The sequence below is a fragment of the Amia ocellicauda genome, chromosome 14 (assembly GCF_036373705.1).
Source record: "Amia ocellicauda isolate fAmiCal2 chromosome 14, fAmiCal2.hap1, whole genome shotgun sequence".
NCBI classification, from domain to species: domain Eukaryota; kingdom Metazoa; phylum Chordata; class Actinopteri; order Amiiformes; family Amiidae; genus Amia; species Amia ocellicauda.
In genome coordinates, this window is record NC_089863.1 from 22,838,417 (window position 1) to 22,851,670 (window position 13,254).

Below are 13,254 nucleotides of genomic sequence, written 5' to 3' on the forward strand. Positions count from 1 at the left end.
TAAGTTAGTTAATTAATTGCAGGCAGGAGCAACTCCACTCACCTCCCATCATGAGCACAGTCTGTCTATCTCTCTCTCTCTCTGTAATAGTTGAGCCTTGTCTTCTCTCTGTCTCTCTCTCTATCCTTGTTCTTCTCCCTCTCCCCACTCAGTCACTCCCACTCCCCCTCCCTCCCTCCCACACTCTCTCACTCCTTCCTCTCCATCCATCCATCCATCCACTCCCCCCCCACTTCTCTCCTCTCCACCACCACTCCACCTCAGTCACTCAGTGTGTCAGTCAGACAGTCTGTGTGTCAGTGTGTCAGTCAGACATTCTGTTAGTCAGTCAGTGTGTCAGTCAGACAGTCTGTGTGTCAGTCAGACATTCTGTTAGTCAGTCAGTGTGTCAGTCAGACAGTCTGTGTGTCAGTCAGACATTCTGTTAGTCACTCAGTGTGTCAGTCAGACAGTCTGTGTGTCAGTCAGACATTCTGTTAGTCACTCAGTGTGTCAGTCAGACAGTCTGTGTGTCAGTGTGTCAGTCAGACATTCTGTTAGTCAGTCTGTGTGTCAGTCAGACATTCTGTTAGTCAGTCTGTGTGTCAGTCAGACATTCTGTTAGTCACTCAGTGTGTCAGTCAGACAGTCTGTGTGTCAGTGTGTCAGTCAGACAGTCTGTCAGTCAGTCAGTGTGTCAGTCAGTGTATCAGTCAGTCAGTGTATCAGTCAGTCAGTGTGTCAGTGTGAAAGACAGTGTGTCTCTGACCCTCCTGGTCACTGATTAACTCAGTTGTTTTCGTTGTCATTAATGAGTAGCCGGCCTTTGGCTCTCTCTGTCAGACTTTGCTTATATAAATACAGCCTGGGGTGGGAGGGGGGCTCTGCTGGGTCAGCGGTCTCTTGTTTGACACAGAGACATATGCTATACTGGACACACACACACACACAATAACACACTCAGACCACCCTAACAAATCAAAATAACATCAATCAGAGTAAGTGATGGACTGGTGTCCATGGGTGTATTCCTGCCTTGCGCCCTATACCTGCCGGGATCGGCTTTGGCTTCCCCGTGTCCCTCACCTGGATAAGCGGTTTCGAAAATGGATGGATGGATGGATGGATGGATGGATGGATCAATCAGTGACATTTTAATAATACATGAGATAACAAGAATACAAAAACATTATGCATTGATTGATTAATTAATATTGTTATTATCAATAATATCTGTAAAAATATATATTCTTATAAATAGAGTGAAAGAGGGGAAAGAAAGAGAGAGAGAGAGAGAGAGAGAGAGAGAGAGAGAGAGAGGAGACACCTATCTCTCCCCTCCTCATGTATAATTATATAATGTATATATATGTATAATATAAACCAGCCACAAGACTGACAGACGCTAGACACACCTGTAGAGTGGACAGACAGAGAGGACAGGGACACCCTAGGGGGGGCAGGACAGACGGACAGCACTAACCTGCGAGAGAGATGGACAGTGCCACTGCTCTGGAGATGATTAGTGATGAGAGAGGAAAACAGAGAGAGAGAGAAGGGAGGGTGGAGGGTGGAGGGCAGAGGGCAGAGGGCGGTGCAGAGGGAGAGAGAGAGAGAGAGAGAGAGAGAGAGAGAGAGAGAGAGAGAGAGAGAGAGCACAGTGAGTGAGTCTGCCTGAGCCCTGTGCTTTGCTTCCACCGTGTGGAGAAAGTCAGGAACTTTTTCTATTTTTATTAGTAGTAGCCCTGTTCTCTTGCAAGATCTTTATTATTATTATGATTATTATGATTATTATGATTATTATTATTATTTTAATGTACATCTAAGTACTGGTCACACACTTCTACACACCATACTTCACACAGGTTCATCATGATACCAATTACAATGCTTGTGCTTTGTGCACGGACAGGATCAATAATTAATTATTAATAATCAATCGAAAACTCAAAACATCCCGTTGACAACAAGGGAGGAACCCTCACAATTCCATTACTAACTTTAATTTTTTAACTTTAACATTATTATTTACTACTACTGTTAGTAATACTAATAATCATACTAACAACAACAGAAACAACAACATTCTCCTAAAGCTTATATTACATTACACTTACTTGTAGTAACCTATATACTATGACTATAAATATGAACACATCTAATTTACAGGGGGCGTGTTGTTTGGGATGAGAGTGAAGAGAGTCCTTATGGTCTCTGTGTGTGTTTGTGTGTATACTATACCCTGTGTGGTGCTGTTAATTTCCATTTTAATACACTATTCACTCGTTTCCTGAAGGTGTTGGACACAGTGAGAGTCATGGGGACCAATGAGAGAGGAGCACAGTGCCCAGTGAGAGTCACAGGGACCAATGAGAGAGGAGCACAGTGAGAGTCAAGGGGACCAATGACAGAGCAGCACAATGAGAGTCATAGGGACCAATGAGAGAGGAGCACAGTGCCCTGTTAGAGTCAAGGGGACCAATGAGAGAAGTGCACAGTGAGAGTCAAGGGGACCAATGAGAGAGGAGCACAGTGAGAGTCTAGGGACCAATGAGAGAGGAGCACATCATCAATATTACATTAGCCTTTATAATTAGAATGACCGAGAGATCACAGAGACTTTATCGTGTCAAAAATGGCCAACAAAGACAAAGAGGATTACGAATGTGTTATAAGCCTTTATTTGATGTCATTATTACACTGCAACGGGACTCCATTTGGCAACGGTGTCAGTAACGCCTTATTTAAATGTGAAATGTCTTTCCGTTTAAAGACCCTAACCCGTGTCAGAGTGCCCTGGTGAACAGGACGCCACACGGTCACCACAGACTGGAATAATAGCCCTAGACAAAGACAGTGCTCCATAGCCGCAGTCTTCGGTGTTTTCCGGTGAGTGTTGAGACATCACACCCTGAAGATCTCTCCTGGGGTGAGACAGCAGCCATGGCTGTGGTGAAGCTGCCTCTGGGAAGCTTTTAAACTGACTGGAAAGATGGAGGGAACAGAGACATCGCAGACACATATGTTTTTTTAGGGTGGGCAGCATCAGTGTGGGGGTCACAGCAGGGTGAAGGTGATGAGGGGGGGGCGCTTGGGCTGCAGGATCAGGGTGTACTTGGTGTCGATGTCTGCGCGAGACGAAACATCCAGGCGGAAGTTCAGCAAAATCTGGAAAGAAACAAAGAAAACTGAACTGAACTGTAGTACTTTCTGCCTGTCTGCCTGTCTGTCTGTCTGCCCGTCTATCTGTCTCTGTCTGCCTGCGTCTTCCTGTCTGTCTGTGTCTACCTGCCTGTGTTTTCCTGTCTGTCTGTGTCTACCTGCCTGTGTTTTCCTGTCTGTCTGTCTGTGTCTGCCCATCTATCTGTCTCTGTCTGTGTCTGTGTCTGTCTGTCTGTCTGCCTGCCTGTGTCTGTCCATCTGTCCGCCTGTCCATCCACCTGTCTGTCTGTCTGTCTGCCTGTCCATCCGTCCACCTGTCTGTCTGCCTGTGTGTGTGTTTCTGTGTCCGTCTGCCTGTCTGTCTGTGTCTCACTCACATGCAGCAGTAGAAGCTGCATCTCGTTCTCCGCGATGCGTCGCCCCACGCACTGCCGCGCCCCAAACCCGAACGCCAGCGAGCGGAAGGCCGAGCCGTCCCCCCTGGTCCCATCCCCTGCTGTGGCCCCGTAGCCCCCCGCCCAGCGGCCTGGGTCGAAGCGTGCCGGGTCAGGGAACACCCTTTCGCTGTGGCCCAGCGGGTACAGACACGCCTGGACCAGGGTCTGAGAGAGAGAGAGAGGTGGGGGGGTAATTGTGTGTAGTTGTGTTTATTTGTGTACAGCTGTGCAGTTGTGTGCTGTTGTTTCTCACCCCGGCTGGAATGTGGTAGTTCTGCAGCACAACATCTCTGATAGGGTAACGCTGTACTGTGATACCCACTGGATACAGCCTGAGAGAAGGAGAGAGAGGAGAGATCTCAATATGCATTACTGTACTTCAACACTGTATGTGTGTGAGCATGTGTGAGCGTGTGTGTGTGAGCGTGTGTGAGTGTGTGAGACCTCTGACCTGAGCGTCTCCTTCACAGTGCCCTTGAGCAGCGGCACCCCCTGCAGTGTCTGTGCAGCGTGGCCCCCCGCCCGCGCATATGAGCCCTGCGCCTGCGCACGCACTGCCTCCTGAACGCCAGGGTTACGGGCCAGTTCAAACAGAGCGAACTGCAGCGGCACGGCGGTCTGAGAGAGAGAGAGAGGGGTCAACAATCACACAATGCACTGAGCAGAGAGACACACAGACACACACACACCCATGGACAGACAGACACACGGACACACAGACCGTTCTCACCGTGTCGACACCCCCCACCATGAGCTCTGTGATGTTGGCCTTGATGAGCTCCAGTGACAGCTGCCCCCCCCCCAGCAGTTCCCCCAGCACCCCCTGGTAATGCCCACCCCCACCCCCCATCTTCAGGCGCTGGTACCCCCTCTGGATACGAGTGTCCGCTGCACAGAGTAAGAGAGAGAGAGAGAGAAAGAGAGTGAGAGTGAGAGTGAGAGTGAGAGAGTGAGAGAGAGCCATGACCTGAGTGTGGTCACTACACTCACCTAAAGGATTATTAGGAACACCATACTAATACCGTGTTTGACCCCCTTTCGCCTTCAGAACTGCCTTAATTCTACGTGGCATTGATTCAACAAGGTGCTGAAAGCATTCCTTAGAAATGTTGGCCCATATTGATAGGACAGCATCTTGCAGTTGATGGAGATTTGTGGGATGCACATCCAGGGCACGAAGCTCCCGTTCCACCACATCCCAAAGATGCTCTATTGGGTTGAGATCTGGTGACTGTGGGGGCCAGTTTAGTACAGTGAACTCATTGTCATGTTCAAGAAACCAATTTGAAATGATTCGACCTTTGTGACATGGTGCATTATCCTGCTGGAAGTAGCCATCAGAGGATGGGTACATGGTGGTCATAAAGGGATGGACATGGTCAGAAACAATGCTCAGGTAGGCTGTGGCATTTAAACGATGCCCAATTGGCACTAAGGGGCCTAAAGTGTGCCAAGAAAACATCCCCCACACCATTACACCACCACCACCAGCCTGCACAGTGGTAACAAGGCATGATGGATCCATGTTCTCATTCTGTTTACGCCAAATTCTGACTCTACCATCTGAATGTCTCAACAGAAATCGAGACTCATCAGACCAGGCAACATTTTTCCAGTCTTCAACTGTCCAATTTTGGTGAGCTTGTGCAAATTGTAGCCTCTTTTTCCTATTTGTAGTGGAGATGAGTGGTACCCGGTGGGGTCTTCTGCTGTTGTAGCCCATCCGCCTCAAGGTTGTACGTGTTGTGGCTTCACAAATGCTTTGCTGCATACCTCGGTTGTAACAAGTGGTTATTTCAGTCAAAGTTGCTCTTCTATCAGCTTGAATCAGTCGGCCCATTCTCCTCTGACCTCTAGCATCAACAAGGCATTTTCGCCCACAGGACTGCCGCATACTGGATGTTTTTCCCTTTTCACACCATTCTTTGTAAACCCTAGAAATGGTTGTGCGTGAAAATCCCAGTAACTGAGCAGATTGTGAAATACTCAGACCGGCCCGTCTGGCACCAACAACCATGCCACGCTCAAAATTGCTTAAATCACCTTTCTTTCCCATTCAGACATTCAGTTTGGAGTTCAGGAGATTGTCTTGACCAGGACCACACCCCTAAATGCATTGAAGCAACTGCCATGTGATTGGTTGGTTAGATAATTGCATTAATGAGAAATTGAACAGGTGTTCCTAATAATCCTTTAGGTGAGTGTATATGTATACAAGTGTGTATTACAGTAAGGTACAACACAACAGCAGAGCACAGAACTACACCACAGCAGAAAACAAAACACAGCCCAGCCCCTCACCGTGAGTGAAGATGTGGTCCCAGGCGGCAAGGTGCTCTCTCCACAGGGGGCCGGCAAGCAGCGGCAGCAGCGGGGGGGGCAGGTACAGTAGGGGGGACGTGGTCTCCAGCATCCGCTCCACCGCCCAGATGAAGCGCTGCGCCTCGGGGCTGGGGGGGTCGCTTAGCAGGCCGATGCGTTCGCCGTACAGCACCATGCAGATCGCTGGCGGGGAGAGTACGGACAGTCAGTGTGCCAGTCAGTCAGTCAGTGTGCCGGTCAGTCAGTGTGCCAGTCAGTCTGTCTGTGTGTCAGTCAGTCAGTCTGTGTGTCAGTCAGTCTGTGTGTCAGCCAGTGTGTCAGTGTGTCAGCCAGTGTGTCAGTGTGTCAGTCAGTCAGTCAGTCTGTGTGTCAGTCAGTGTGCCAGTCAGTCTGTGTGTCAGTCAGTGTGTCAGTGTGTCAGTCAGTCAGTGTGACAGTCAGTGTGTCAGTCAGTCAGTCTGTGTGTCAGTCAGTCTGTGTGTCAGTCAGTCAGTCAGTCAGTCTGTGTGTCAGTCAGTCTGTGTGTCAGCCAGTGTGTCAGTGTGTCAGTCAGTCAGTGTGTCAGTCAGTCAGTTTGTGTGTCAGTCTGTGTGTCAGTCAGTCTGTGTGTCAGTCAGTCTGTCTGTGTATCAGGCAGTCAGTGTGTTGGACACTCACACTCCAGGGCGTATCTGAAGAGGTCAGGGCTGAGGTCAAGGGTCAGCTGTGCCCCCCTGCCCTCTCGCTCCACCCTCCCCCGCAGACGAGACGCAAAATCCCCCGCAACCTCCGCCAGCTGCGGCAGGAAACGCATCACTGCCGCCGGGGCCATTACCTCCCGGTTCAGGAGCAGCCGATCGGCACGCCACTCCGCCCCATTCCTGAGAGAGAGAGAGAGAGAGAGAGAGAGAGAGAGGAGGATGAACACAAACAGAGATAATCAGACACCCACACACACATTAGGGGTCAGGGGTCACCCGTACTTGAGGAAGACGCCCTTGCTATGCCGTCGGGCCTCGCGGTGGGCGGCCCAGGGCTGTAGCAGCATGCGGCGGGGGTGCAGCCCCTCGGCCCGGAATAGCTCCCCGATATCTCCCGGCAACAGGATGTTCACACACTCCTGAGAGCCCAGTCGCTCCCTGAGAGAGAGAAAGAGAGAGAGAGAAGGATCACTGAGAGACAGGAGGGGTGGACACAGAGAGAACCGGCGCTGTGGTCACTGAGAGACAGGAGAGGTGGACACACAGAGGACCAGCGCTGCGGTCACTGAGAGAGGAGAGGTGGACACAGAGAGGACCGGTGCTGCGGTCACTGAGAGACAGGAGAGGTGGACACACAGAGGACCAGCGCTGCGGTCACTGAGAGAGGAGAGGTGGACACAGAGAGGACCGGTGCTGTGGTCACTGAGAGAGGAGAGGTGGACACAGAGAGGACCGGTGCTGCGGTCACTGAGAGACAGGAGAGGTGGACACACAGAGGACCAGCGCTGCGGTCACTGAGAGAGGAGAGGTGGACACAGAGAGGACCGGTGCTGTGGTCACTGAGAGACAGGAGAGGTGGACACAGAGAGGATTGGCACTGTGGTCACTGAGAGACAGGAGAGGTGGACACAGAAAGGACCGGCGCTGCGGTCACTGAGAGACAGGAGAGGTGGACACACAGAGGACCGGCGCTGCAGTCACTGTGAAACAGGAGAGGTTGGACACAGAGAGGACCAGTGCTGTGGTCATAGAGAGAGGAGAGGTGGACACAGAGACGCACTCAGTCAGTATGTCGGTGTGTCAGTGTACCTGTATATGGGCCCCAGGGTGTTGAAGGTGCTCTCCATGTGGGTGTGCAGGGAGCTGAAGGTCTTGTTCTTCCAGTATCTCAGCAGGGTGACCCAGCCGCTGGAGCCGGTGCTGGGGATGTCCTCGAAGCTGCGTACTGCCCCCTGGGGCCCCCCCACAGACACGGACAGCGAGCGGCAACACCGCAGCTGCGCAGACACTCGGCTGGCTGGACTCTGCATGTCGCCCTCACTCTGCCAGCGCCTTGTGATCTCCTATCACGTCTGCGCTCTTGTTTGTCCTCCCTCCGTCTCTGTCTCTCTTACTTTAATTCTGAACCGTCTCTCTCTCTCACTGACCAGAACACACTGAGACACACTGCGACACACTGACACACTAACATGCAAATTTAAATTCAAATTCCCCAACACTCACTAACCCACTGACACTCTCCTTCACTGTCACTGTCTGTCTCTCTCCCTCCTTTGGAATAAATTTTCAATCTTTTATTCAGTTTCTTCACTCTCTCTCTCTCTCTCTCTCCGTCTCCCGTGTTCAATCACTTCCTCTCTCACCTCAGTTTCTTTTTCTCCCCAACGTCAAGTTGTTCTCTCACCCTCCTCGATCCCCCTGCTCTGTTGTTTCTCAAATCTCTCCTCTTGTTTGTCTTCCTTCTCCCTTGCTCTCTCCTCTCACTCTCTCAGTCTGGACTCAGGAGATCCCCCTGCCTGACCCCTCTCTCTCTCTCTCTCTCCTCCTCCTCCTCTCTCCTCCCTCTCACCATCACAAGGCCACAGAACCATAAATCACTTAAAACACAACCTGCTTATTTATTTTTCCAAGAAGTCTCCCTCTTGCTCTGTCCACGTCTCTCCCATAATTTATCCCTGAAGGTTGTATCCCCCCGACACACACACACACAGCCCCCCAATGGTGGGTCAAAGTTCAAGAGAAGAACAAAAACCACAGAATAGCCTCCAGATTAAATTCCCTGAGAAACTGACAGACTGACCGACTGATACACTGACTGAAAGACTGACTGATACATGGACACTGATTGATATTTTCACACTCACACACACACACACACAGAAAGACAGAGTAGCTGTATAAGCATACATCTTTATTGTAAAACAGCTGCATAGCAGTGAACCGAAAACATCATCCAGTCACGTACTAATCAATTCATATAAACATATATTATAAATAGATGATAGGAGAGATTACAGGATTCTTACATAACCATAGAGCGAGAGGCCAAGGTACCAAAATTGGTGAATCATTTGGAACAAACAGCTCATTAAATCTAAATACACATATCCAATAATAATAATAATAATAATAATAATAATAATAATAATAATAATAAATTTGGCTTATGCTTATGTAGGTATAGAGTATATAAAACCGAAAAGAAAAAAAAAAATTACAAAGATAAGAAAAAAGCAATAATCAGGGGCCCCATCGTGGAGGAGGAAAAGAGGAGAGATGCGGGGTGTGCGTGGCGTGTGGGTCACATGACGGCGCACTGCTTGTTGGGCGTCTGTGTGCCGCTGTGCAGCCCATCCAGGCTGAGCCCCTGGAAGGAGCCAAAGAAGCTGAAGCCACCGTCCTCAGGGGGAGCCACCTTGGGCCGGACCACTGCTGCCAGCTCATGGGGGAGAACCACCTTGCCCCCCACTGCCTTTACATGACTGGCATCTTTTGAGTTCTGAGAGAGAGAGAGTGAGAGAAGAGATACAGATACTGCATATGATACACACACAGAGTGACACAGACACACACAGACACAGAGTGACAGAGAGACACAGACACATAGAGACACACAGAGTGACAGACAGAGACACAGAGTGACACAGACAGACAGAGACACACAGATTGACACAGAGACGCACAGAGTGACACAGAGAGACACAGAGAGAGAGACAGAGTGACAGACACAGAGTGACAGAGAGCGAGACACATAGTGACACAGACACACAGAGAGATGCACAGAGAAACACAGAAACACAGAGTGACAGACACACACACACACAGACGCGCAGAGTGACACAGAGAGACACAGAGACACACAGAGTGACACAGACAGAAAGACACAAAGAGTGACGCACACAGTGACACAGAGACCTCTGACCTTTGCCAGCTGGTATTTCTGTCTGAAGTGTGACCTCATGGCAGCTCTCTGGGCGTTCTTCTGGGCGCACAGCCCCTCTCGCCTCTGTCTGCGCAACACAAGCACAACACCACTGTCACACAGCACAGCACAGCACAGCAGTCACTCAACAACCCCCCGTCTCCCCGGTCGGTGGCGGTGCTGACCTCTCCTGCTCCAGCTCTTTCTGGTAGCTGCGCAGTTCCTTGGTGGTCCTGCAGGGGGTCATCCTGGGGGGGGCGCTGCGGCAATGCTCCTCCCCCCCCTCCACTGACACGCAGCAGGACAGCTGCCTCAGGGGCCCCCCCAGCGCCGCCTTCACCATCGACCCCATCACTGACACACAGGGACTGACGCACAACGACAGGACAGACAGACGCACACGTGCATGCGCTACACACGACACGGCTGAGGAGAGAGAGAGAGAGAGAGAGGAGGAATGTTTTGAGGTGTCAGTGGGGTCAGCTCATCAATTGATCTTTTTATTCTCTCTATAACTTTCTGACTGACTAACACACACACTGAGGGATATAATACAAATAATAAAAGAATACAATTAATAAAAACATCTTATATTGAACAAGTCATTCAGGGCTAATGACTGACTAACTCACTGACACACTGAAGGACACACTGAGAGATAAATCACGCAGGGCTTACTGTGCCATAAAGACAACTCTCTACAGACTCAACCCCCCAACAAGGATTTGGCTAATAATTGTTGGTAGCATCACCCAACCAATTCTTCATCATGGCAGGAGAATCTGGGCCCCACATATGAAAATAAACTCTAAAACTTGGGATAACACTAAAAATTAAACTTGACCCAAGTTCAGAGAGCCCTGAGAAAGACCCCCTGGGCCGGCTGGCACCCAAACATCACCCCCAACCAAACCACAACAAAAATTCGAACACTGAAAAAGGTGGAGGGAGAGAGAGGGAGAGGGGCGGGTGTTACCTGTGCCAGTGAGAGGAGAAGAGGCTCTGGTGATCAATTGCAGTCGATCGATTATTGATTATGGGCCGTTGTAGTGCTGGCAGCAACAGTTGTCATCAGAGGGTATTAGTAGGAGCAGCAGAAGTTGCATTTAGTCAATAGTAGCGGTGGAGTAGTGGCGCTCCTGGCAGCAGTGTGTGGGGGACGGCGGCGGCTGTGCAGACTGTGGCTCGGGTAGACACACACCGGGGACTTAAACACAACACCACCCCCCCCGCCCCAGGTATTAGCGTAATAAAGACAATCCTGTTAGCTCAGCGCAAATCCCCACGTGCCGAGAGAGAGAGAGAGAGAGAGAGAGAGAGAGAGAGTCTGTAAATCTGTTAAACTTTTTTAAAAGCATAACGTGTGTGCAACGACTTTGTGTGTCGTTCCCATCGCCCTGGTCCCGAGCGCTGGGCCTGTTTGATGGAATTGGGGAAGCAGGAGAGGGGAGGAGAGAGAGAGAGGGATCAGATCAGGACTGATAGAGATGACGAGACAGAAAGAGAGGTGGACAGGAGGGTGTATGTGAGGGCAAAAGAGAAGAAAAACAGATGAGAGAGAGATATGAGGGTAGGAAGGGGCAGAAACTTACACACTCACTCATACACTTATACAGTGGCTCTCAAAAGTATTCACCCCCTGACTTCTCCACATCTCCTTGTGTTACAATATTAAATCAGAATGGATCTAATTGGGAGATTGTGCCACTGATCAACACAGAAAATATCCATGTCAATCTGCAAATTGTTCTCAATTAAACAGAAAATAATTGAATGCATAACTATTCACCCTGTTTTGTGAATATTTAGTAGAGGCACCTTTGGCAGCAATTACAGCCTTGAGTCTATGTGGGTAAGTCTCTACCAGCTGGACACAGCAACTGTTGGTCATTATTCTTTGCAAAATTGCTCAAGTTCCATCAAGTTGGATGGGGATCTTAAGTGAACAGCAATGTTCAACTCTTTCCACATATTCTCAATTGTATTGCGGTCCGGGCTTTGACTGGGCCACTCCAGGACATTGACCTTTTGATCCATATTGCCTCCTATCTTAACACAGTTTCCACGTACTGACGCAGAGAAGCATCCCCATAGCCCATGCTGCACCACCATGCTTCAGTGTATAGATGGTGTTCTCAGGATGATGTGCGCTATTAGGCTTGCCCCAAACATAGCGCTTAGTGTTTAGGCCAAACAACTGTATTTTGGTCTCAACAGACCATAGTCTCCCACATGCCCTCTGGCAAACTGTAGCAGAGATTTATTTTTTTACTCTCACATAATTCCACTTTTGTCTTTCATCTTCATGATGTAGTTTTTTTGTTAGGAATAGTACTAACCAACTGTGGGACTGCCCAGAGACAGGTGTATTTAACCTAAAATCATGTGACACACCTTAATTGCACAGAGGTGGACTCCATTCAACTAATTACGTGACTTCTAAAGACAATTGGTTTCACCACAGCTCAGGAGTGTCATAGCAAAGGGGTGATTACTTATGTATTCAATTCCTTTGTTTTGTATTTGTAATTAATTTAGAACAATTTGCAGATTATATTTTTCACTTTCTGTGTTGATCAGTGGCAAAAACTCCTGATTAAATCCATTCTGATTTCATGTTTTAACACAATGAAATATGGAAAAGTCCAAGGGGGGGTTAATACTTTTGAGAGCCACTGTGTATACACACACACACAGGCAGTGTTTGTGTGTGCACGCAAGCGAGTGTGTCAGTGTTTGCACATCTTGCGCAGTGAAGGTCTTGGGGGCCCAAAAACAACACCGCAGCCCTGGAGCCTGACAACGGAGGCCACCACAATTAATGATGGAGCGGAGAGAAGAGACAGGGGAGTGGGCACCCTCTCACTGTGGGCGGGGCTGTTGTGACTAATTGGCTTGGAGACAAACATGAGAGAGTCTGGACAATCTGTTGAGGAGACTAAGGGCTTCCAGGGGATCACTGAAGAGACACACGCACAGGGACACACCCCCCCCACTCACACACGGGCTCAGTGTGGTCGTGCCAGTGATCTAAGCCACTCCCGCAGCCAGGCGACGTGCACGGTCGCCCGGGCGGCAGACGCACGGCCCGGAGACAGCTGGCGGCTCCGGCCGGCTGTGCGGTCAGTGGCCCTGGCTCGCGCTGACGGCTGCCGTTGCCAGGGTGACGCAGGCAGGCCAGCGGGCAGGCGTCACGGCAGCAGCAGGTGCAGCAGCTTCCCCTCTCGTCAGCACTGCTCGGATTCACCCAGATCATCTGCGAGGGATTTCCACTGCAGCGTGTGTGTGTGTGTGTGTGTGTGTGTGTGTGTGGGGGGATCAGTGCACAGTGCTGTAGTGTTACAATGTCAGTCAGTCAGTCAGTCAGTGTGTCAGTCAGAGTGTTAGATAGTCAGTGTCAGTCAACCAGTCAGTGTGTCAGACAGTTATTGTCAGTCAACCAGTGTGTCAGCCAGTCAGTCAGTAGCCCCGA

At 50.0% G+C, this 13,254-nt stretch overlaps 3 protein-coding genes across 4 annotated transcripts in view; all 3 read right to left on the bottom strand.

The window, feature by feature from the left end:
* pklr (pyruvate kinase L/R) overlaps nt 1-1,516 on the bottom strand; it is an 11,975-nt gene extending 10,459 nt beyond the window's left edge. Inside the window, exon 1 of one of the 2 annotated variants that reach the window (XM_066721173.1) lies at nt 1,463-1,516. Coding sequence is in view for 1 of the 2 variants with exons in the window: in XM_066721172.1 (XP_066577269.1) it covers nt 43-52 (10 nt within the window). In the remaining variant the exon portion in view is untranslated. Of the gene's footprint in view, nt 1-42; nt 130-1,462 lie in introns of those variants that run through there. The other variant, XM_066721172.1, reaches the window with a different exon arrangement.
* Nucleotides 1,517-2,662: 1,146 nt separating this feature from the next.
* On the bottom strand, nt 2,663-8,343 carry cyp11c1 (cytochrome P450, family 11, subfamily C, polypeptide 1). The gene is made up of 9 exons (XM_066721175.1): nt 7,670-8,343; nt 6,863-7,018; nt 6,558-6,760; nt 5,880-6,083; nt 4,309-4,466; nt 4,030-4,196; nt 3,832-3,910; nt 3,519-3,743; nt 2,663-3,147 (listed from the first exon to the last, which is right to left on the bottom strand). The coding sequence occupies exons 1-9, from the start codon at nt 7,888-7,890 to the stop codon at nt 3,037-3,039; spliced, it is 1,524 nt and encodes a 507-aa protein (XP_066577272.1). The 5' UTR covers nt 7,891-8,343; the 3' UTR covers nt 2,663-3,036.
* Nucleotides 8,344-8,750: 407 nt separating this feature from the next.
* LOC136767412 (complexin-3) lies at nt 8,751-13,133 on the bottom strand. Its single transcript, XM_066721176.1, has 4 exons — nt 10,759-13,133; nt 9,968-10,208; nt 9,783-9,870; nt 8,751-9,359 (listed from the first exon to the last, which is right to left on the bottom strand). The coding sequence occupies exons 2-4, from the start codon at nt 10,132-10,134 to the stop codon at nt 9,162-9,164; spliced, it is 453 nt and encodes a 150-aa protein (XP_066577273.1). The 5' UTR covers nt 10,135-10,208; nt 10,759-13,133; the 3' UTR covers nt 8,751-9,161.
* Between the last annotated feature and the right edge of the window lie 121 nt (nt 13,134-13,254).

Excerpts from the sequence above, each read along its gene's own strand:
- cyp11c1 (XM_066721175.1), bottom strand. The coding sequence starts at position 7,890 with ATGCAGAGTCCAGCCAGCCGAGTGTCTGCGCAGCTGCGGTGTTGCCGC. Across the intron at positions 6,761-6,862 it reads AGCAAGGGCGTCTTCCTCAA|GAATGGGGCGGAGTGGCGTG; the intron begins GTACGGGTGACC and ends TCTCTCTCTCAG. Across the intron at positions 3,148-3,518 it reads TGCAGCTTCTACTGCTGCAT|ATTTTGCTGAACTTCCGCCT; the intron begins GTGAGTGAGACA and ends GTTTCTTTCCAG.
- LOC136767412 (XM_066721176.1), bottom strand. The coding sequence starts at position 10,134 with ATGGGGTCGATGGTGAAGGCGGCGCTGGGGGGGCCCCTGAGGCAGCTG. Across the intron at positions 9,871-9,967 it reads AAAGAGCTGGAGCAGGAGAG|ACAGAGGCGAGAGGGGCTGT; the intron begins GTCAGCACCGCC and ends TGTGTTGCGCAG. Across the intron at positions 9,360-9,782 it reads AGAAATACCAGCTGGCAAAG|AACTCAAAAGATGCCAGTCA; the intron begins GTCAGAGGTCTC and ends TCTCTCTCTCAG.